The sequence below is a fragment of the Oncorhynchus nerka genome, unplaced genomic scaffold (assembly GCF_034236695.1).
Source record: "Oncorhynchus nerka isolate Pitt River unplaced genomic scaffold, Oner_Uvic_2.0 unplaced_scaffold_2196, whole genome shotgun sequence".
NCBI classification, from domain to species: Eukaryota; Metazoa; Chordata; class Actinopteri; order Salmoniformes; family Salmonidae; genus Oncorhynchus; species Oncorhynchus nerka.
The window spans coordinates 1-23405 of record NW_027039098.1 but is presented as its reverse complement, the minus strand read 5'-3'; the positions used below and the strand labels follow the sequence as shown (position 1 = coordinate 23405).

The window sequence follows — 23405 nt, the reverse complement described above, 5'->3', positions numbered from 1 at the left end:
ATTTGCACATGCTGTATATTTTTCTACTGTATTATTGATTGTATGTTTCTTTATTCCATATGTAACTCTGTGTTGTTGTATGTGTCGAACTGCTTTGCTTTATCTTGGCCAGTTGCAAATGAGAACTTGTTCTCAACTAGCCTGCATGGTTAAATAAAGATGAAATAAAAATTATAAAATTAAATACTATTGTTTATTTCAGTTTTGTTTGTTATTTATTTCACTTGCTTTGGCAATGTTAACATGTGCTTCCCATGCCAATATAGCCCTTGAATTGAATTTTGAGGGAGAGACAGAGACAGACAGACAGACGGACAGACGGACAGACAGACAGACGGACAGACATACAGAAAGAGAGAGATAGACAAAGACAGAGAGACAGACAGAGCCCGAGAGACCAAGAGAGAGACTGATCACCCCAATCCACAAAAGTGGAGACAAATTTGACCCCAATAACTACCGTGGCATGTGTCAACAGCAACCTTGGGAACCTCCTCTGCATTATCATTAACAGCAGAGTCGTACACTTGTAAATACAACCCATATTTGATGTATTATTTTTTATTTATTTTCCCTTTTGTACTTTAACCATTTACATATCGCTACAACACTATATATATATATATATATATATATATATATATATATATATATATAATATATAATATGACATTTGTGATGTCTTCATTCTTTTGGAACTTCTGTGAGTGTAATGTTTACTGTTATTTTTTTTTGTTTATTTCACTTTTGTATATTATCTACTTCACTTGCTTTGGCAATGTTAACATATGTTTCCCATGCCAATAAAGCCCCTTGAATCGAAATGAGAGAGACAGAGAGAAAGAGAGAGAACAGGGGTCCCTTTACTGCACTATTACAACATGAAGGAAAGGTTCAATAAATATATAAAGGTATGATGTGAATGTCATTGTGGATTTGATTGACATCATACATGTGAGATCAACTGGCTTTGATAAATGATTTACTGGCACTTGAAACCGATGGAGAAGCACGTGGAAACCAAACCATGCATGACATAAATGACAGTCCAAAGCAGAGTTAATAGTGGTCAATACAATGTTACTGTTACATGATCACTGTGCAGTCTCATCCCATACTGACCTGTAGATGAGGGCGGCTCCACACAACACCATGTAGGCTGCTATGGTGAAGAAGTAGGCCAGCTGCATGTTGTACTCAGACCGCCCCCTGTCCCTTGTGTTTTATTACTGTAGCCGCCATAATACATCACTGTGTGGCTGAAATAACCCTGTGGGAAAATAGATACATCAAAATAAAACATTTTTACCACACAGTAACTGTTCACTGTATGCTGACTTTACAGTACGGGTGTCGTATAACAAATATGTTGATCAGATTCGTAGCGTATGCTGCTATGGAATGATTCACTCAAAAGCCTCTACCAGAAGTAGCGTGAATAGTTAACAACAACAAACCGCTCCGGTCAGTATCTCTAGCCCTTTGAAGCTGACCCCAGCGGGGATGTCTGGTGTGGGGTGATAGATGAGCTGGGGATGGTGATGAAACCAAAGTTGACCAGGAAGGAGAAGATGTTGAACATCAGCAGCCATTTTAGGAACTTGAAGTAGGAGAGGACCCCCGTGCCAAATTTACCCCCGACCTCCTTCATGGTACCCCGCCACAGTTCCAGGGTCTGCTTGGCTAAAGTCATGTTAGCACCGCACCTGCGGAACGCCTGAGGGGGAAGACTGGTCTGAGAACAGTGGTGGGGGTCTTGTATGTCACAAATGCACTGTCATAGATTTCATAGCACAGCTGTCACAGAATAGGTGTAATTGTCAATAGAGGATGTGGATGATGGAACAGTTCAATGTAAGTAGAAAGTTATTGTATGGCCTGCATGGTGGCAGTCTGTTTCTGCTTTTGCCAATGTTCAAGTGTCGCTGAATGCAGAGACTGAATGTCACCCTGGCAAATTGTATTGCTCATAAAAGTCATAATGATTTAGTGAGAGCCAACCACAGGAAGCGTTGCACTTTGCCATAGTCTAATAGGGCACTGCTTGTGCAGTACAAGGACACACCGGAAGTAAAGTTGGGCATCAGGACAGGAGGACACACAGAGACACAAAGATGTCAGAGAGTCACACTGCTCACCAGTGAGACAGTCGTCGAGCAGTCTGAAAAGCAGTTCAGTTGCCGGGACTTTTGAATGATTTCAACGCCAACACTTGGCCCCTAGGAGGTAAGAGATCAAACAAACGTAAAGATTACAGTCTGATACAGTTATGTAGCGTATGATAATAACATACGCGCATCACAGCGTTATCTCTTCATAAAAAATATATGACCTGTCAAAAAGTTGCACAGTGCTCTTGGCTGGCTGTGTGGCTGTAAACTTTGGACTTGGCCGATGCGTGATGCGCTTATGGTAAACACTTCTTCCTTACCCGCATACTGCAAGAAGGTGTGTATGTGTGTGTGTGTCTGTGTGTGTGACTATTCCCCCCAATGATCTCACATCGCAAGCCTACATAACTGCACACTCGATGACCTACCTACCCTTGTACATAGTACTTATTTTACTACCCCTGGTCATAAGTTAAACTTTCCATAGTAAAACTGTACGAAAACAGGCACCTTTTGACCTATGACGGTGACATGACAACTGTACCTGATGTGTTTCTTGTCATCAAAGCTCATAGGGAGGTCTCGGATGGCCTTGATTCTGTCCCTCGTTGACATGGCAACCAGCTCTTTGACCAAGTTCTGTTCCTCTGTTGGACAAAGACAAGATAAAAACAGATCTGTGAGGTTATTAATCATAGTATGCCTTTAGATCGGAGTTGTAATATAAAAATATGAATATAATCATATATAATATATCATATATGAGTTAAATCATTGTGATTTAAGTATAAGAAGTGATGGAGGGTTATGATTGAGCTATAAAGATAGTATATAGTGACTTCTTTTACTTCAATCAGTGTATCCAGAATATGACTTCAATGGATAACATTGTCCTGAACTGATTGAAAAGAGAACATCATATTTCTACCGGGAGAATGGACAGGCATTCTCAACCGTGGTTGTGCCCATAGGAATACAATTCTAGTAACTCCATTTCTATGGATGTGCCGTAGGCTCTCCCTTCTTCATCCCTCACCATTCTCCATCTCATTCCTGATGTCGTCCTCAGAAAGGCCCAGATTGCCCAGAGCAGCCTCTCCTACAGGGAATAGACTCATCTTCCTCGACCCCCTGAACCTCATCGAAACATGACCTGGGAGACAGGAGGACATCTAATTAAACACAGCTGACAGCCTAGCTATTACTGAGGAATTATGAGCTTAATAAAGAGTGTTGAATGAATAGAAAGCCATCCATCATATAGGCTTACTATCAGCACTAACAATACGGAGGATATATAATATGTTACGCTAATAGAAAGGACTCTGCACATTCATTTCAGATCATGTCCACCCATTGACTTGGCAAACACAATTAATTCCCATAATTACAGTACAAACAAGTGAACATACAAAGAACGGCATGCACATACAACTTACAATACATCATGGTTTATTGGTTCACGCACTGACATGGTCCTTGATTGCACAAGGAAGTGGTTTTGGGTGGCTTGAAAGGGGAGCCCCCCCCCTGTTCACATTGCATGGGTGTGTCGTGAGTCAATATTTACAATGTGTAAATAAGTGTTAGCTGCTGATGATCAACTTTGATTAAAACAAATCAAATAGAGGTGGTTAAAAAAAGGTTTCCTGTCACAGCCGTCAAAAGAAGTGGACCAAAGTGCAGCGTGGTGAGCGTACATTTTCCTTTCTATTTAAAACGTTGCCAACAAAAGAAAGAAACAACCGTGAAGCTTACAGGGCTATAGTGCCACCAGCAAAGTTAACTGCCCACACTGAAAGGAGGGAAAAAGGGCTGCCTAAGTATGACATTTCCAATAGGTTGTCCCCATAGCAGAACCCTTTTTGGTTCCAGGTAGAACTATTTTTGATTGCAAGTAGAACCCATTTAGTTCCATGTAGAACCTGGAACCAAAAGGTTCTTCGTGGAACCAATAAGGGTTCTTCAAAGGGTTCTCCTATGCAAAGGGTTCTCCTATGGGGACAGCCAAATAACCCTTTTAGGTTCAAGATAGTACCTTTTTTTCTGAGTGTACTATACTTCACATCCTTTTGACAAACGCAGTAGCATGACTAGCTGACAATGAAAAAACACACTGTAGATAACACACTCTAATAGAAACTAACTTCTTTAGAGTGAAATTGTTTCCCCCAGCCTTATCTGTCCCATTAGAGTTATCCATTATAACCTTCATGCTAACCGAGTAATGCTGCTACACCTCTGACATATTGTGTGTCTTTGTTAAGGCTAAATCATTGAGAGTATAAAATGCCAAAGAGGCAAACACTCTACAGATGTTGGATCTTAATTTGATCACACTTTTTCAGGAGAACTTTCCAGTAAAACTTGTAGTGCATTTGAGGTTATAAAAAGGCTTCTGAAGTTTGTAATTTCCACTCTGAAATTTCAGACAAATGTATCAAACCCTACAAAAATGTCCATTAATTATAATCCACATTATAATTCACATTTCCTATTGCTGCAGGATCATATTCCTGCTGTAGCAAACTAGCTAAAATTAAGATGCTACATTTGTACATTTCTTGGTTAGATTTCAGCAAACACCTAATCGTCAGTCCTCGTGATGAGGTAATATTACCTGGATTGTGTTCATTAGGCAATAAATGGAAGAAAACAGACTGAAACAGGGAGGGACTACCTGGACTTGTCCAAAAGAAACGCTCATTGTAACGTTTCGTTGTAAAACGTTTCGCTACGTTTTGCCCTAATCAATACAGCCCTGTAAACTGTTAGCACCCGGGATGGTATTTTTCTGCCAACTTCCTTGTGCTGCCTGTCTACCTTTGGGTAATGTTTTATTAGACATTGGATTGTCATAAATCCTCTTAGCAATATTGTAAAAGTTAGCTACACGAAATCTGTCATGGCATGAACAATCTTGATTTTCATTTCATTCATTTTCATCTTTGAGTTGTGTGTCTCTTTAATAACCTCTTAAGGAGCTGACCCTTTAATTTTTTTTATATATATTTTTTAATTTCGCATAAAATGACATACCCAATCTAACTGCCTGAAGCAAGGATAGTGCAACAACTAACCTCAAAGGTTCTTATGATCAAAGGGACCAACTGAAAGCTAAAGAAGTAAAGTAAGGAAGTAAATAGAGAGTAATCTACTGTATGTGCTCTTTAAAGTGGTTTGAACAGCACCTGAAGTTGCAGATGGAAGTCGTACAGGAGGCGTTGTGTCATAATGCGTTGCCTGGTCGATCTGGTACCCGCTGTGATCTGAACATCATGGAGAACAGAACACTAGATTCATTAATCGCATCCACCTAATTTTTCGAACGTTGCTATGGGCACAGCCAAACAACGGAAGTGATGGATTCGATTTCTGCTTTACTTCTGCGGTATTTAAAAAAAACATTTTTATTTCACCTTTATTTAACCAGGTAGGCTAGTTGAGAACAAGTTCTCATTTGCAACTGCGACCTGGCCAAGATAAAGCAAAGCAGTTCGACACATACAACAACAAAGAGTTACACATGGAATAAACAAACATAAAATCAATAATACAGTAGAAAAAGTCTATATACAGCATGTGCAAATGAGGAAGGATAAGGGAGGTAAAGGCAACAAATAGGCCATGGTGGCGAAGTAATTACAATATAGCAATTAAACACTGGAATGGTAGGATGTGCAGAAGATGAATGTGCATGTAGAGATACTGGGGTGCAAAGGAGCAAGATAAATAAATAAATACAGTATGGGGATGAAGTAGTTGGATGGCTGTTTACAGATGGGCTATGTACAGGTGCAGTGATCTGTGAGCTGCTCTGACAGCTGGTGCTTAAAGCTAGTGAGGAAGATAAGAGTCTCCAGCTTTAGTGATTTTTGCAGTTCGTTCCAGTCATTGGCAGCAGAGAACTGGAAGGAGAGGTGGCCAAAGGAAGAATTGGCTTTGGGGGGTGACCAGTGAGATATACCTGCTGGAGCGCGTGCTACAGGTGGGTGCTACTATGGTGACCAGTGAGCTGAGATAAGGCGGGGCTTTACCTCGTTGAGACTTGTAGATGACCTGGAGCCAGTGGGTTTGGCGACGAATATGAAGCGAGGGCCAGCCAACAAGAGAGTACAGGTCGCAGTGGTGGGTAGTATATGGGGCTTTGGTGACAAAACGGATGGCACTGTGATAGATTCCATCCAATTTGTTGAGTAGAGTGTTGGAGGCTATTTTGTAAATGACATCGCCAAAGTCGAGGATCGGCAGGATGGTCAGTTTTACGAGGGTATGTTTGGCAGCATGAGAGAAGGATGCTTTGTTGCAAAATAGGAAGCTGATTCTATATTTAATTTTGGATTGGAGATGCTTGATGTGAGTCTGGAAGGAGAGTTTACAGTCTAACCAGACATCTAGGTATTTATAGTTGTCCACATATTCTAAGTCAGAACCGTCCAGAGTAGTAATGCTGGACGGGCGGGCAGGTGTGGGCAGCGATCGGTTGAAGAGCATGCATTTAATTTTACTTGCATTTAAGAGCAGTTGGAGGCCACGGAAGGAGAGTTGTATGGCATTGAAGCTCGTCTGGAGGTTAGTTAACACAGTGTCCAAAGAAGGGCCAGAGGTATACAGAATGGTGCCATCTGCGTAGAGGTGGATCAAAGAATCACCCACAGCAAGAGCAACATCATTGATGTATACAGAGAAGAGAGTCGTCCCCAGAATTTAACCCTGTGGCACCCCCATAGAGACTGCCAGAAGCTCTGGCAACAGGCCCTCCGATTTGACACACTGAACTCTATCAGAGAAGTAGTTGGTGAACCAGGCGAAACCAAGGCTGTTGAGTCTGCCAATAAGAATGTTGTGATTGACAGAGTCGAAAGCCTTAGCCAGGTCGATGAATACGGCTGCACAGTAATCTCTTATCGATGGCAGTTATGATGTTGTTTAGGACCTTGAGCACCCATGGGCTGAGGTGCACCCATGACCAGCTCTGAAACCAGAATGCATAGCGGAGAAGGTACGGTGGGATTCGAAATGGTCGGTAACCTGTTTGTTAACTTGGCTTTCGAAGACCTTAGAAAGGCAGAGTAGGATAGATATAGGTCTGTAGCAGTTTGGGTCTAGAGTGTCTCCCCCTTTGAAAAGGGGGATGACTTTGGCAGCTTTCCAATCTATGGGAATCTCAGATGATACGAAAGAGAGGTTGAACAGGCTAGTAATAGGGGTTGCAACAATTTCGGCAGATAATTTTAGAAAGAGAGGGTCCAGATTGTCTAGTCCGGCTGATTTGTAGGGGTCCAGATTTTGCAGCTCTTTCAGAACATCAGCTATCTAGATTTGGGTGAAGGAGAAATGGGGAGGCTTGGGCAAGTTGCTGTGGGGGGTGGAGGGCTGTTGATCAGGGTAGGGGTAGCCAGGTGGAAAGCATGGCCAACGGTAGAAAAGTGCTTATTGAAATTCTCAGTTATAGTGGATTTATCGGTGGTGACAGTGTTACCTAGCCTCAGTGCAGTGGGCAGCTGGGAAGAGGTGCTCTTATTGACCATGGACTTTACAGTGTCCCAGAACTTTTTGAGTTTGTGCTACAGGATGCAAATTTCTGCTTGAAAAAGCTTGAAAAGTTATTTGAAGGAGTCAATTTATAGAGTATAAAAGTCAAGTAAACAAGTGCAAGTGTAACTGTATATGAATTTCATTCAAGTTCTCAAACAGCTAGACCTACTAGTAGTTATGTTGTGATAATTACTTGAATTGTGTTGTGTATGAGATTAGGGCCTCCACAAAGCCAATAACTACAACGATAACTATAGTCTACATAACTATAAAACGTTGGTGAGCATCCACACTAGAGGAAAGTTTATTGTTTATTGTTCTGCAGGCCTGCCTGTCAATCAACTGATCAAAACATTCTTCTGCACACTGCCTATTAATAAGGTGGTAACACTAGACCATTCACGAGGTCTCTAACGCACAGATACTGTTTCAGACCATTCACGAGGTCTCTAACGCACAGATACTGGTTCAGACCAGTGCTTTCAGGGTGTGTTCATTGTCATAGTGACAACTGCAAATAACACTTCAATGTACATCTAGGTCAAATGAAAAATAATATAGTAACTCGTATTTAAATGTAGCAATTGAACAACAAACGCCGAGCCTGCACAAATTTTACAGCTTCTCATTGCCTCGTTGCTCAAGTGGTTTGCAAGTGATTTCCATTTTTCTAATGGTTGTCAATTCCTTTGTGTCTTATTTTTCACTGTGCTCATCTAGGCTATGTCTTGTACAACTATTTGCAATGCATCAGTGCAACAATGTTATAATCATAACAGGCCAAACGTGATCAATCACACCAACACACTTTCTCTCCTCAATTTTCCCCGAAATTGATTTTCTATGAGGTAGGCCTGTTTTACATTCAGCAATTAGTAAAAGAAAGCTTGCTTCTTTCCCTGAATAGGCTATTAGGCTTTGTAATTGAAAAAAAGAATACAAATAAATGTCCTATAGCTTTTGTAGCCTATAGCTTTCCTGGGAATTCACCAGAAGAGGAATCGCCTATTGCAGAGTGGCTTGTTATAGCCTGTGACCCACGGGCACAGCTGGAAAAGAGAGGCTAGTGATGTGTAGCTGAAGTAAGAAGCTAAATATTAGCTAGGTATTAGGCCATGCATTAGCTAAATATTGCAGCTATAGTCTAAATATTTACCTGTCAAAGTCCGTTACAAGTTTATGAAATGGCAAATCTGCAGTACGTTCCTCCAGGCTGCGCACTGTGGTTCACGGGCACGCAAAGTTCCATTATTGATTAGGCATAGGACTACTTTTTTAGACAATACATTATTGTACCTGGGCTACAACAACACAGTGCAACGAGGAATGTATTCTTGTTATGAAGTGAGGTCACAATTATTGTCTATAGGCTGTAAACTGCAGTGATGTAGGCTCATTTGAATAACCGCTCAAACGTCCTGTTTTGTTTCATTCCGAAATAACTGCATAGGCCTACAGCCTATAGGTCTGATTATGCAACCATTTGGATCAGTTCAGGTCTATTCGCGACAGTTTAGAAGCACAAGAAAGGTACATTAGCAGGCCCCTCATATGGTGTATTTTGTCAGGATGTAGCCGGGTGTTAAGATTGGCCTACTATAGGAAAATATGGGCTTCTCCTTTCCAACTCCCCGCTCGTAAAGCTGTAGCCTATTTTACATTCAGCAAGGGAGTGCACGCGTGCATCTATCCTCCAATAGGCGGTTAGTAGGCTAAAGAAGAAAGGTCGAAATAAGGGTCCAAATAGCTTTTGTACTCTTGTCTTTTCCTGGGACTCCTCAAGATTTAAGAGGAATAGCTGTGTCAGTGGAGAAGCCAGGTGCGTAATTGCACAACAGAACAAAGACAGACAGGCTCGAGATGTAGCCTATAGCCTAAGTAGAAGTGTATGCATATTAGACCATTATTTATAAGCTCAATGTTAGGCTTAATACTGTAGTGAATATATCCAGTCAATGTACAAAGCAACATTTTTTAAAGTTGATCAGATAACGAAGCTCTACACTAGGTGCGCTCCCGAGGCTGCGCTGAGTGCGCTCCCTCCCAGTCCCCGGGTTTGCAGCTGGTAAAGCTACCCTATGTTTATTTTTTTAGGGACAATAAATGTATCCTACCTATGCTACCACAACACAGTGTAATGAGGAATGTTATTGTTGTTTTCAAGCGAGTACAAAACTGTAGTCTAGCCTGTAAACTGCAACCGATAGCCCATGCCATTTGAAAAACCGCTCAAAAGCCTGGCGTTTTGAATACATCCCGGTAATCATTTGGAAATAACTGCATCTAGCCTGCCTGATTGGGCAACCATTTGAATCAGTTGTGGGTTTTTTCTCTGCAGTTTAGTCTACAAGGTCCAGGCACATAAGGCAAGTAATATGTTGTATTTTGTCAGGATGTTTCGCTATCAGAAACATGCCAATTGCAAGGATTTTTAGTGGAGCACATATGAATTATGATAAAGCACAAGTTCACAAGATGTTGGTGGTACATTAATTGGGGAGGACGGGCTCATGGTACTGGCTGGAGAGGAATTAGTGGAATGGTATCAAATACATCAACACATGGTTTGATGCCATTCCAGCCATTATCATGAGCCATCCTCCCCTCAGCAGCCTCCACTGATGTTGTTGCAATAGTTTGAGCGTTTGGCTTCCGTGTTTTAAAAGCGTTCGAAAAGTAGGTGGATATGGTACCTATAACAACATTGAAAACACAAAGAATTAACCAAACAAAAGGCAGGAGGTAATAGAAGAAATTCAAAGTCACTTAGCAACACAGAACCTGAAGACCAGCCACACTGAAATACTACTCCATTCCAACCTGGACTCAGGGGTAGACTTAACATAGTAAAGTAAATCCAGACACTCCTATTAGTACGATGTGTTACGTTTCATATGGTACTGTATGTATTCATTTGTGGATGTCCATCCATTTCATATGATATGTTACGAATGACAATTTGTATGATATGTTACAAATTGCAATTCAAACAATATGTTACAAATTGTGATTCGTACAATATGTTACGAATTGGCAAAGCATATGATATGTTACGAATTCCAATTTGTTGTGGCTAACGTTAGCTAGGTGGCTAAGTGGCTAATGCTAACATTAGCTAGGTGGCTAGGGTTAGGGGTTAAGGTCAGGGTTGAGGTTAGAGTTAGGTTAAAGGGTTAAAGGGTTTGGCAATGAGGCCCTTCATCTAGGTCCCCAGAGTAGGATGATTTTTATGTCTTTACATGCAGTTTGAAGAAAGTTGCTAACTAGCACTAGCACAATTGCTAACTAGCGTAAGCGCTATTGCTACTGAGCATTGGCTCACGAAACTACCTCAAACTTCCTTCATACTGGACTTATGTAAACATACCAAACGTAACATATCATACTAATTTGAGTGTCACGGATATATATTTACTATGTTACGTCTAGTCTATTCGACCAGGCTGCCTTCCAACAAAATCATGGCCATACTATCCCCTCCGAACCCAGAACCAAATCTTGGGAGGAGAGACTACCCTTACTACAGCACAAGGGATCATATTTCTCTGATCTGTTTACAATACAATCTCCCATCAGAAAACGTGTGTACTGCCATTACATCGGTGTCTGGCTGTACATTACTTATTTCTATTGCCTAATTAATCAATTAAATCAAACATCGACTTACTGAGGTCATGCTGCTGCCATCGTGGGCTCTCCGACCGGGGAGGAAGGAGACCCATGGGAATGCTGTCTCTGCCCCTCCAGCTCCCCTCCTGCCACCCGCCCCAGGGCACTCTCTCCTGGGCATCGTTGTAGCTGGACTGGACCCTTCCTGGGAGCTGCTGGAGGTCGGACCTGCCCCTCTGCCCCCCGGCTCCATCATCCCTGGGGTAGGGGTTACCATGTGGGTTACTATGATGGGATTGGGATTTCCTGGAAGGACTTTGGAGAGAAGGACAGAGCATAACATTACTGGTGTGTTGTTGTATAAACCCTGCATCAGTCAGTCCAACGCCTTAATCATTACACTCATAAGGTTGCTGATGGTGTTCTAAGAATCATGCTACAATATTATTATAGACATATGACATCTGTCATAGACAATAATGTTTTTTTTTCTGAGGCGCTATAAAGTGAGTCTCTTGTAAGAAATACAATTACTTTGGTCACACCGCTGAAGGTTCATGACCGTCTCTAGTACTTAGCACGACATTAACTTATAATGACAACAAACTCCTTGTACTGTAACACAACATTCAACACACAAAGAAGGAGAATTGGCCCACTTTGACAGTATTCATTTCAGGGATAGCTTCCTGCTACAATATGTAATGGCACTGGCACTATAAAAAATCTGACACTAATTGAGAGATTAGAGATGATGTGACCAAGCACAGTGATGGTTTACATTTAAATATACAGAACAAAAGATCCTCTCAGAATTATTTTCTAATACTGGACCATTATGTTTTACTTCACTTCTCATATTTGAGTTATTTGTGCACTCTCCCCAAAAACATTTTTAAGAGCTGTCCGTCAACATTTCATTCAAGCCCTCTACCCATTCAGGCCCTCTACCCATTCAGGTTCTCTACCCAGTTAAAGCAGAATTATAACAAACATCCAAACAACACAATCGTACAAGTTGACACACATACCTCCTATCTATCTCCAGGGTGTCACTGTCATGATAGGCAGGGTTGTTATATACTCCAGTGTTGTTGTAGTGTGACATAGGGATCCTTGGCTTGATCTTCTTCTATAGTGGTTAACCCGGTGGGGGTTTCTGTCTGTCCCTCTCTTCTTTAGTCCCCCTGGAGGTCTGAAAGGTCCTCCTACTGTATTCTCAGTAAAACAATTCATGAGAATCAGCTTGCCATTACATAAAATGAGAACTGGAAACGAGACATAAACGTGCCACTAGCAACAAGACTCCCTTGGGTATAAAGAAGGGGGCAAATACAAGACTTCTGAGATCATACCTCGATGCTATTCCCATCTTACTTTCACAAATAAAGCTGTGCCATCTAATACACATCACATGTTTTGGATGGAATGGCTGTCTTCAGTAAGTTATTTAACTCCCCTGTCCTATCCCTGTGTATATCATTATTTATTAACACAGGGATATGGTTTCTGTTTTGCCATGGTCTGTGCTTCAGTGCTGCCCTATGGCAGTAAACTAGGCAAAGTAGAAGTAACAAATTCCCGAGCAACAAAGTCTGGAAAGAGATCCGACTAACAAATGTGTTGACATGGTAGTTTATTGTGGGGAAAACACAGAAGTTATATGTGACAGGGAATCTTTGTCGTCAAATTAAGAGAAATATAACCATGTTCCAAATAATAATAGTATACATTGCTGTTAGATACAGTAACAATTTAAAACTATTGTATCAAACAATTGTTTAAAAGAGTAAATCCACAGAGTGTAATTACCTGGTTAATGTGCTGCTTACTCAGGGAAATCTGCTGGCTGCTTGAACAGATGTTGCAGGCCGAGGATGCCTCCCCTTTTCCTTATAATCCAGGTTTGAAGTGTCAACTGTGGTAGCTAGAGTGCAGTTCTGAGAGATCTACCTTTGTTGAACTTTATCACTGTGTGTCTGTCAGACTACCCGGAACTGTGCACTTGAAATAAAGGTAAAAGTCCGGTGGTTCTAAATGCCGTATGCAAATCTAATAGGCTGCTATGGTTGGCATAATGACAAGTATTTGCAAATGATTCCCATAGGACGTGAAAATTAATTGGCATAATAAGATATGGCACGGCCAAGGGCTCAACTGTGTTATTACGAATGACTGCATGTGCAGTGTGCAATTGGATAGGGAATTGCAATGAAGAGTCATAATGATTAACTTTCGTATTCGACTCTCTATTTAAAACACAATGTCAAACAAAATGTTGAATTCTGTGAATAACAGCATAATAAACAATTAAATTGTTAGTTGGACATTTTTATTATTTCATATTCAAATAATATGACCCCATTTTAAGCGTAAATAATTATTGATGCTCCATCATTTAAAAGGTTTATGGTGGTGGAATTTGAGGACAGTAGAGCGCGACAAATGTTGTTATATAAATATAAAAGCTAGCTAACTAGCTATACAAATAAACGTGAAATTGTTGGTCGGGTCGTTTGTCAGTATTTAATTTAGATTAAACTCCAGTCATATCCAAAATTAAATAAGCGCGATTGTTGTGTATAATTGTGCGAAAGCATGCTATGCCAATCTAGTATTTATACATCTAGCTCCAGAGTTGCTTCGCTTTGGGATTCAGGAAAGGGAATGCGGCTTTGTTTTCCTTCTGCTGACTGACAGCCAACGTCAGCTAGCTACGCTAGTTAGCTAACAAAGTTGTTCATTAAACTTTCGTTGATATTAAAAGTGCACGAGGACAACTGGAAATGGAGAGAGACTCAGGTAACTAAGCAAACTCAATTTCATGTAGACCTTCTCAGCAAGTAAGTTAGTAAATGTAACCAGTTATCTAGCTAGACAAGGCAGGTAAACTTTCCCAATGCTAAAAAGCTATCCAGCCAACGTTAGCTAGCCAACGGTAGCTATCTAACTTTTAGCTGAAACTGAGCCAATTGTCGTTGTTATTGAAAGAATATTTCCCTTACTCTTTGAGTTTTATGACATTAAATAGGAACAGTAACTTGGTTGCTGAAGATATGTTTTGATAGATGTAATTATTGAGGTGTGGCTGTTGTAGTTTTTTCAAATGTACCTGTCTGTTGCAATGACTGTATGGCTACACCACTTCCTGTGCATTCACAGCCAAATAGTTTAGTGAGTTCAACAGTATGATATCAATACAGTGTATTGCATTCAAGTACTGCTCTTTATACCCCACATTTTACTCTCACTTTATGAACTTTAACCCCAGCCTCTTCCTCAATACACTTTTTTTTTTACTGTATTTCTCTCTGACAGTGTTCCACAATGACCGTCTGGGAGCACCACGTAACCCACTACTGGACCAGCTCCCCAGCTACCAGTCTCTGCTGTACCGCAGAAAGCCCTCCGCCTCGGGCAGTAACAAGCGCCGTGGCAGCTCACGGACCAGGCTGGGCTCCTCCAGCAGTGGGAAATGGGGACAGACCACATTGGCCAGACAGCATGAGGAGAAACACAGGACTCAGACCCTACAGAGACCAGTCAGGGAACTGCCCAAACCTATGGCGGAGAAACGCAGAGACAAGTCAGATCGCTAATATGTCTTCATGCAGTGTTATACTGGTGTAAAATGTTGTATTGTAATGATAATATGAAAAGGGTTGCACTGTGTAATAACATTTGTATACTATGTAACTGTATAAGTTACAGGACAACAGAGATTTTTATGTTTTTCACTGAGTCTTACTGTGTTGGAAGTAATTGGTTATCTGCCTTCATTGCCTTCACTCACTGTAGGGGTCAGCAGTGCATAGTTATTGCTCTGCAGGCAGTGTTTAATTTTCTCGTATCAATTTGAGACATTACAGGATTAGTGAAGGAATGCTCTCTGAATCTCTCCTAGATATATGGCAATTCTCAAGCCGTAGGCCAATAACAGAGCACACCATTCACTACAAATAGGCTACAATTTCATGAGCATAACGATTGGGGCTAGAGATGGTTATGTTCATGGTGGACACTATATTGAGTCTCTTTGTTGAAGCTCTCTTGGTGGATTCTGTTGTGATGTTAGTATTCTTGAAAAATGGTTAGTATGTAAACATTGACTGACTGATTGATTGCTTAATATATTGACTGATTGATCATCTGACAGGGACCAGCGTTTGGAGCAGGCCAAGGATCTGAGCAGTTGGAGCCAGTGGAGACAGAGCACCAGACGGACCCTGAGGAGGCTGAAGGAGGATGGGTTTGAGATGCTCAGCAACCTGGAGCTCTGGAGGGGAGACATCCATGTCATTGAGGGTAAGAGAGTGGATGCTAGTGACAAAACAACCTGTTACTCCAATTGACTTCTATTGACATGATTTATGTCAAAGGCTTAGTTACACGATCAAAGCTCAAAATTGGAATTGTGAGGGACAAAGGTAGAGTGTCCACAGAGATGATGTAATATCGCTGATGAAAATTGGGCAATTAAAAGTTATTTTGCTCACTTGTGTATCTTCTGTTGGAAGCATTGAAAGATATGAGTGCATTGATGTTGATCTCTTTAAGATCCGGGATGGTATCTAAATCACTCATCCTTTCCCTTCTCTGTGTCCCATCACAGGGATGTTTGGCACGGGGATCCTGTCCTACTTCTCCTTCCTGCGTTTCCTGGTGCTGCTCAACTTCATCATGTTCCTGCTCATGTTCGGCTTCGTCATGCTGCCCATCATCACCGCCCCCCCATGCTTCAGGGAACACCACCTTCAACCACGTAGATGGTAACACAGGCCTTTACGTGTTATAGAGTAAAGTAGACCATATTATACATGTAACTGTCAAGACAAAGGAAACACACAGACCCTTTAAACCGCCTATGCTCCTTTGAGACCCGTCTTTCAAAGTAGCGAAAAATAATAAGCATTTTATACAAGACTCTAAGCATGATGGGATGTTAATTACTGAATTAACTCAGGATCCACACCTGTGTGGAAGCACCTGCTTTCAATAGACTTTGCATCCCTCATTTGCTGAAGTGTTTCCTTTATTTTGGCAGTTACATGTACATCACAGGAGGTTGGTGGCACTTTAATTGGGGAGGACGGGCTCGTGGCAATGGCTTGAGCAGAATGTGTGTAATGGTATCAAATACATCAAACACATGGTTTCCATAACTGTTCTGCGACATCAAGAGCATCAGTCATCTTTACATTAGATTATGAAGGTTGTATTGTTAATCTCATCTATGATATATATATATATATATATATATATATTTTAAATTCATTGTTAATGGACTTCTAGAAAGATGCCTTACCAATATTATATTGTTGCTTCTGTTGTGAACCACAGGCTTCGAGTGCAGTAACTACCCCAGCACCTCTCGCCGTGGCCTGGTGGTTTTCCACCAGCACATCACAGACCTCCTCTCAGGGGCGGTACGGACTACCCTCCTCATATACCACGCCCTCTTATTCATTTAATTCAGTCACTCATTGTACGCCTGCATAGCACTGTAGATGATGTTCTGGGACTGAGAATGACTCCCTTGTTTGTTTCACATCTTAAAGGGCTTTCTGGAGCAGACCTACCTCTTCTATGGTTACTACAAGGTAGAGACCATTCACTTCCCTAAGTTCACCTACAACCTGCCTCTGGCCTACCTGCTGGTCACCATAGCCTACCTCTTCCTCAGTCTCATATGGATAGTCAAAAGGTAAAAAGTGCCCTATCTTACTGTATTCAGACTTGTCAATTATACACGTCTTTTGGATAAACCGCTCCTCAAAAGGCATATCTTCTCAAACATGCACATGCTGTCCAATTGATTTTCATGGTCCTGCATGTCATATACTGTTATAGAAATACTTCAGTTTTTTAGCAATTTCCAAATCTGCATTTCTCGTCGTTCCCCAAAGGTCTGCGACTGGCTTCAAGCGTAAACTGGTGCAGGACGAGGATCGCTTCCAGAGCTTCTGCAACAAGATCTTTGCCGGCTGGGACTTCTGTATCGTCAACGACAGCGCAGCCAGGCTCAAGAGGAGCAGTCTTCTTTATGAACTGAAGGTGAGGTGTCAGTAGTCAGTCGATAGTATAGGTTGACTCAAAACAACAGGGAGAAATGTGATTCAACACTATTGACAAAGTGAATTGAAGTCCTCAGTTCACACATTCCAGTTACAGCCATATAATGTAACAGAACTGTATTGGTTCACTTCTGTTTACCACTCGCTTTTCAACAACTCCTTTCAGAAGGAGCTGTGTTTATTTGTTTATTAATATATACAGTATAAGTGCTTATAACTGCATATAATGGAGATCCTATATTAATTCCTCTGTCCTTTCTATGTCAACAGACTGATCTGGAAGAGGAGCGCATCAAGCAGAAGATAGCAGACAGGACACGGAAGGAGAAGTGTAGGATCTACGTGATCCGACTGATCCTGAATCTGTTTGTGATCGCTGTACTGGCTGCCTGTTTCTACTCCATCTACATAGCCACCAACTTCTCCCAGAAAGCACAGATGACCAAGGTAACTAGGCAAGTCAGTTAAGAACATATTCTTATTTACAATTGACGGCCTACCCCGGCCAAACCTGGACAACGCTGGGCCAATTGTGCGCCACCCTATGGGACTCCCAGTCACGGCCAGATGTGATACAGCCTGGATTCGAACCAGGGTCTGTAGTGACGCCTCTAGCACTGAGATGCAGTGCCTTAAGACTGCTATACCACCAGGGAGCCCCATTTAGTGGAGGGTTCTTTTTAAATCACATTGTGATTAACCTTTAAACAGCCACGTTAGTTCAGTTTAATTTGATGTGTACTATGGAAGCTTAAAGCTGAATTGCAGCAGCACATACAAGAAAACAAATGTAAATCAATGATCAACATGAAGGGAGTTGAAGCGTGAATGGAGGAGGAGCATCTTGGTCACAGCCAGGGAGGATAGTTGGTCAGAGACAGGTCTGGAGTCTCCTCAGCACACCCTGCTGTCCCTGATGTCCTCAGCCTCTCCTTATGGACTCTGTAGGTAGCTGGTCAATAGACATAAAAACTGAAATATATCATTTTATTATAATAGTTTTCCCGGGGGAAAAAATATTAATCGCCATTGAAATGACTAAAACCAAATCTAAACTGTAGAATTGATAATGGACCTACATTTATTGTGTCTTCACTCTTTCAGCATCCTAAAAGTAATCGAAAGAAAAACTAGACAGTCAAGGAGCATTGACGAGACTGAATGCGGCCCACGGGAAAAATTAGTTTGACACCCCTGGTTTAGCACAATTTTGAATTTTTGTATTTTTATTTAACTGCGCAAGTCAATTCTTATTTACAATGACGGCCTAACCCAGACCACGCTGGGCCAATTTTGCGCCGTCCTATGGCACTCCCAATCACGGCCGGTTGTAATACAGCCTGGATCGAGCTAGGGTCTGTAGTGACGCCTTGTAGCACTGAGATGCAGCGCCTTAGACCACTGGCCACTCGGGAGCACAATGGTTGTGTTTTTTTTTTTTATTTTTACGTTTATCGATTTTACAAAACGACACAAACATCAACACAGAACGACACTTGACACATTCAACAATTTCAAGGTTGAGGATAAGCACAATGGCTGTTCTATTGAAATGAATTTTCTCTTCCTCAGTACTGTATACCTAATGGCATGTGCCTTTTCTGTTTTACTTCAAACACGCGTTGTCATAACAGGTGAACTTCATCCTGGACCTGATCTATGAGTATCTGCCTTCCATCGTCATCACCCTGGCCAACTTCATCACCCCCTCATCTTCTCCTCATCATCCAGTTTGAAGACTACTCCCCCGCCTTTGAGATCCGCTTCACTCTCATGAGGTAAACAACAGGGCTGGGGTTGTTTTATTTCTATTCAGTCATTACATTTTTCAGTTTACTTCCTGAATTAATATGAAATTTACCCCAACCCTGGCAACCAAGCAATTTCTTCTGTGAAAATCAATGAATGATGCTCTTGATGTTTCACACCTATTCTAGTTTGCATACTGATGTAGCACCCTGGTATTGATGAATAGATTTTTGCATTTTAACACCAACGTCATTTCTTTGTAATGTCATAATCTTTCCACAGGTGTGTGTTCATGCGCCTGACCAGTATCTGTGTGCTTCTCGTCTCCCTCTGGGGTCAGATCACCTCTTGCCAGGAAGGCAACTGTGTCTGCGGGTACAACCACATCCTCTACCCGGTGAGTGGAGGTCAAAGGTTACCGTAGATATACAATACCAGTCAGGTTTCTTTATTTGTACTATTTTCTACATTGTAGAATAATAGTGAAGACATCAAAACTATGAAATAACACATGGAATTATGTAGTAACCAAAAAAGTGTTTAACAAATCAAAATACATTTTGGATTTTAGATTATTCAAAGTATCCACCCTTTGCCTTGATGACAGCTTTGCACACTCTTGGCATTATCTCTATCAGCTTCACCTGGAATGCTTTTCCAACAGTCTTGAAGGAGTTCCCACATATGCTGAGCACTTGTTGGCTGCTTTCCTTCACTCTGCGGTCCAACTCATCCCAAATCATCTCAATTGGATTGAGGTCGGGTGATTGTGGAGGCCAGGTCATCTGATGCAGCACTCCATCACTCTCCTTCTTGGTCAAATAGCTGGAGGTGTCTGTTACTTGAACTCTGTGAAATATTTATTTGGGCTGCATGAACTTATCCTCTGCAGCAGAGGTAACTCTGGGTCTTCTTTTCCTGTGGCAGTCCTCATGCGAGTCAGTTTCATCATAGCGCTTGATGGTTTTTGCGACTGCACTTGAAGAAACACTCAAAGTTCTTGAAATGTTCTGTATTGACTGGCCTTCATGTCTTAAAGTAATGATGTACTGTCATTTCTCTTTGCTTATTTGAGCTGTTCTTGCCATAATATGGACTTGGTCTTTTATCAAATAGGGCTATCTTCTGTATACCACCCCTACCTTGTCACAACACAACTGATTGGCTCAAACGCATTAAGAAATTCCACAAATTAACTTTTAACAAGGCACACCTGTTAATTGAAATGCATCCCAGGTGACTACCTCATGAAGCTGGAGGTAGTCACCTGGAATGCAAAAATCTATTCATCCAGCTGGTTGAGAGAATGCCAAGAGTGTGCAAAGCTGTCATCGAGGCAAAGGGTGGATACTTTGAAGAAACTCAAATCTAAAATATATTTAGTCTTGTTTAACAGTTTTTTGGTTACTACATGATTCCATATGTGTTATTTCATAGTTTTGATGTCTTCACTATTATTCTACAATTTAGTAAAAATAAAGAACATCCCTGGAATGAGTAGGTGTGTCCAAACTTTTGACTGGTACTGTACATATTGATATTGGACGTTACTATGATCTCATATAATTCTACCTCTGCCTATAGTGTTGGGAGTCTCGCGTGGGCCAGGAGATGTACAAACTCATGATCTTTGATTTCATCATCATCGGTGCCGTCACTGTCTTTGTGGAGTTCCCTAGGAAGTAAGTCATCTTTTCTCTTCTCTCCTCTTCTATCCTCTCCTCTTCTGACGGTTCTCTCCCCCCTCCCCTAGACTCATAGTGGACTACTGTGACTGCGGCCTGGCCAAGTGGTGGGGCCAGCAGGAGTTTGCCATCCCCCAGAACGTCCTGGAGATTGTGTATGGCCAGACCATCTGCTGGATCGGGACGTTCTACTGCCCCCTGCTGCCCGCCATCTGCACCATCAAGTACTTCATCATCTTCTACATCAAAAAGGTAACATACCATAGAAATATTAGACCGTATCAATGTACTGTGATAGGTGGGCCGGTGGCCATAATTGTAGTTCTATGTAATACAGTACAGTAAAAGCATCAGGAAGGTACAGAAACTAAACAGGAAGCAGCCGTGCTCAGGTCTGTTCAACCCTGATCCGACCAATCGGATTCCACGCTTCAAGATTGCTTCGATCACGTGGACTGGGATATGTTCCGCATAGCGTCAAACAACAACATTGATGAATACGCTGATTCAGTGAGCGAATTTATTAGCAAGTGCATCGGTGATGTTGTACCCACAGCGTCTATTGAAACATTCCCCAACCAGAAACCGTGTAATCAAATCAAATGTATTTATATAGCCCTTCGTACATCAGCTGATATCTCAAAGTGCTGTACAGAACCCCAGCCTAAAACCCCAAACAGCAAGCAATGCAGGTGTAGAAGCACGGTATCGATGGCAGCATTCGTGCAAAACTGAAACGCGAACCACTGCTTTTAATCAGGGCAAGGTGACCGGAAACATGACTGAATACAAACAGTGTAGCTATTCCCTCCACAAGGCAATCAAACAAGCTAAGCGTCCAGTAGAGACAAAGTAGAATGGCAATTCAACAGCTCAGACACGAGAGGTATGTGGCAGGGTCTACAGTCAATCACGGACTACAAACGAAAACCAGCCCCGTCGCTGACCACGATGTCTTAATCCCAGACAAACTAAACAACTTCTTTGCTCGCTTTGAGGACAATACAGTGCCACTGACACGGCCCGCTACCAAAACCTGAGGGCTCTCCTTCACTGCAGCCAACGTGAGTAATACATTTAAACAGGTTAACCCTCGCAAGGCTGCAGGCCCAAACGGCATCCCCAGCCGCGTCCTCAGAGCATGCGCAGACCAGCTGGCTGGTGGGGTTACGGACATATTCAATCAATCCTTATCCCAGTCTGCTGTTCCCACATGCTTCAAGAGGGCCAACATTGTTCCTGTTCCCAAGAAAGCTAAGGTAACTGAGCTAAATGACTACCGCCCTGTAGCACTCACTTCCGTCATCCTGAAGTGCTTTGAGAGACTAGTCAAGGACCATATCACCTCCACCCTACCCGACACCCTAGACCCACTCCAATTTGCTTACCGCCCCAATACGTCCACAGGCAGCCCAATCGCAATAATCACTGCACACTGCCCTAACCCATCTGGACAAAGAGGAATACCTATGTGAGAATGCTGTTCATCGACTACAGCTCAGCATTTAACACAATAGTACCCTCCAAACTCGTCATCAAGCTCGAGACCCTATGTCTTGACCCTGCCCTGTGCAACTGGGTCCTGGACTTCCTGACGGGCCACCCCCAGGTGGTGAGGGTAGGTAACAAGAGATTCACCCCGCTGATCCTCAACACTGGGGCCCCACAAGGGTGAGTTCTCAGCCCTCTCCTGTAATCACTGTTCACCCATGACTGCGTGGCCATGCACGCCTCCAACTCAATCATCAAGTTTGCAGACAACACAACAGTGGTAGGCTTGATTACCAACAACAACGAGACATCGGAGTGTGGTGTCAGGAAAATAACCTCACACTCAATGTCAACAAAACAAAGGAGATGATCGTGGACTTCAGGAAACAGCAGAGGGAGCAGCCCCCTACCCACATCGACGGACAGTGGAGAGGGTGGAAAGTTATAAGTTCCTCGGCGTACACATCACGGACAAACTGAAATGCTCCACCCACACAGACAGTGTGGTGAAGAAGGTGCAGCAGTGCCTCTTCAACCTCAGGAGGCTGAAGAAATTTCGCTTGTCACCAAAAACCCTCTCAAACTTTTACAGATGCACAATCGAGAGCATCCTGTCGGGCTGTATCACCGCCTGGTATGGCAACTGCTCCGCCCACAATCTTAAGGCTCTCCAGAGGGTAGTGAGGTCTGCACAACGCATCACCGGGGGCAATCTACCTGCCCTCCAGGACACCTACACCACCCGATGTCACAGGAAGGCCAAAAAAATCATCAAGGACAACAACCACCCGAGCCACTGCCTGTTCACCCCGCTATCATCCAGAAGGCGAGGTCAGTACAGGTGCATCAAAGCAGGGACCGAGAGACTGAAAAACAGCTTCTATCTCAAGGCCATCAGACTGTTAAACAGCCACCACTAACATTGAGTGGCTGCTGCCAACATACTGACTCAACTCCAGCCACTTTAATAATAGAAAAATTTATGTAATAAATGTATCACTAGCCACTTTAAACAATGCCACTTAATATAATGTTCACATACCCTACATTACTCATCTCATATATATATATATATACTGTACTCTATACCATCTACTGCATCTTGCCATCTTGATGTAATAAATGTATCACTGGCCACTTTAATCAAT

The 23405-nt window shown here is 42.2% G+C and overlaps 1 protein-coding gene and 1 pseudogene across 1 annotated transcript; one reads left to right on the top strand and one right to left on the bottom strand.

Annotated features, from left to right (window-relative positions):
* LOC115119765 (transmembrane channel-like protein 5) overlaps window positions 1-13405 on the bottom strand; it is a 35315-nt pseudogene extending 21910 nt beyond the window's left edge.
* Window positions 13406-13752: 347 nt separating this feature from the next.
* LOC135567298 (transmembrane channel-like protein 7) lies at window positions 13753-21126 on the top strand. Its single transcript, XM_065014718.1, is given in 14 exon segments — window positions 13753-14060; window positions 14577-14844; window positions 15415-15563; window positions 15871-15986; window positions 15988-16027; window positions 16599-16684; window positions 16817-16962; window positions 17165-17312; window positions 17603-17779; window positions 18967-19043; window positions 19045-19110; window positions 19364-19478; window positions 20666-20763; window positions 20835-21126. Coding segments are annotated over 14 exon segments (1779 nt in total). The 5' UTR covers window positions 13753-14044; the 3' UTR covers window positions 21112-21126.
* Window positions 21127-23405: the final 2279 nt, after the last annotated feature.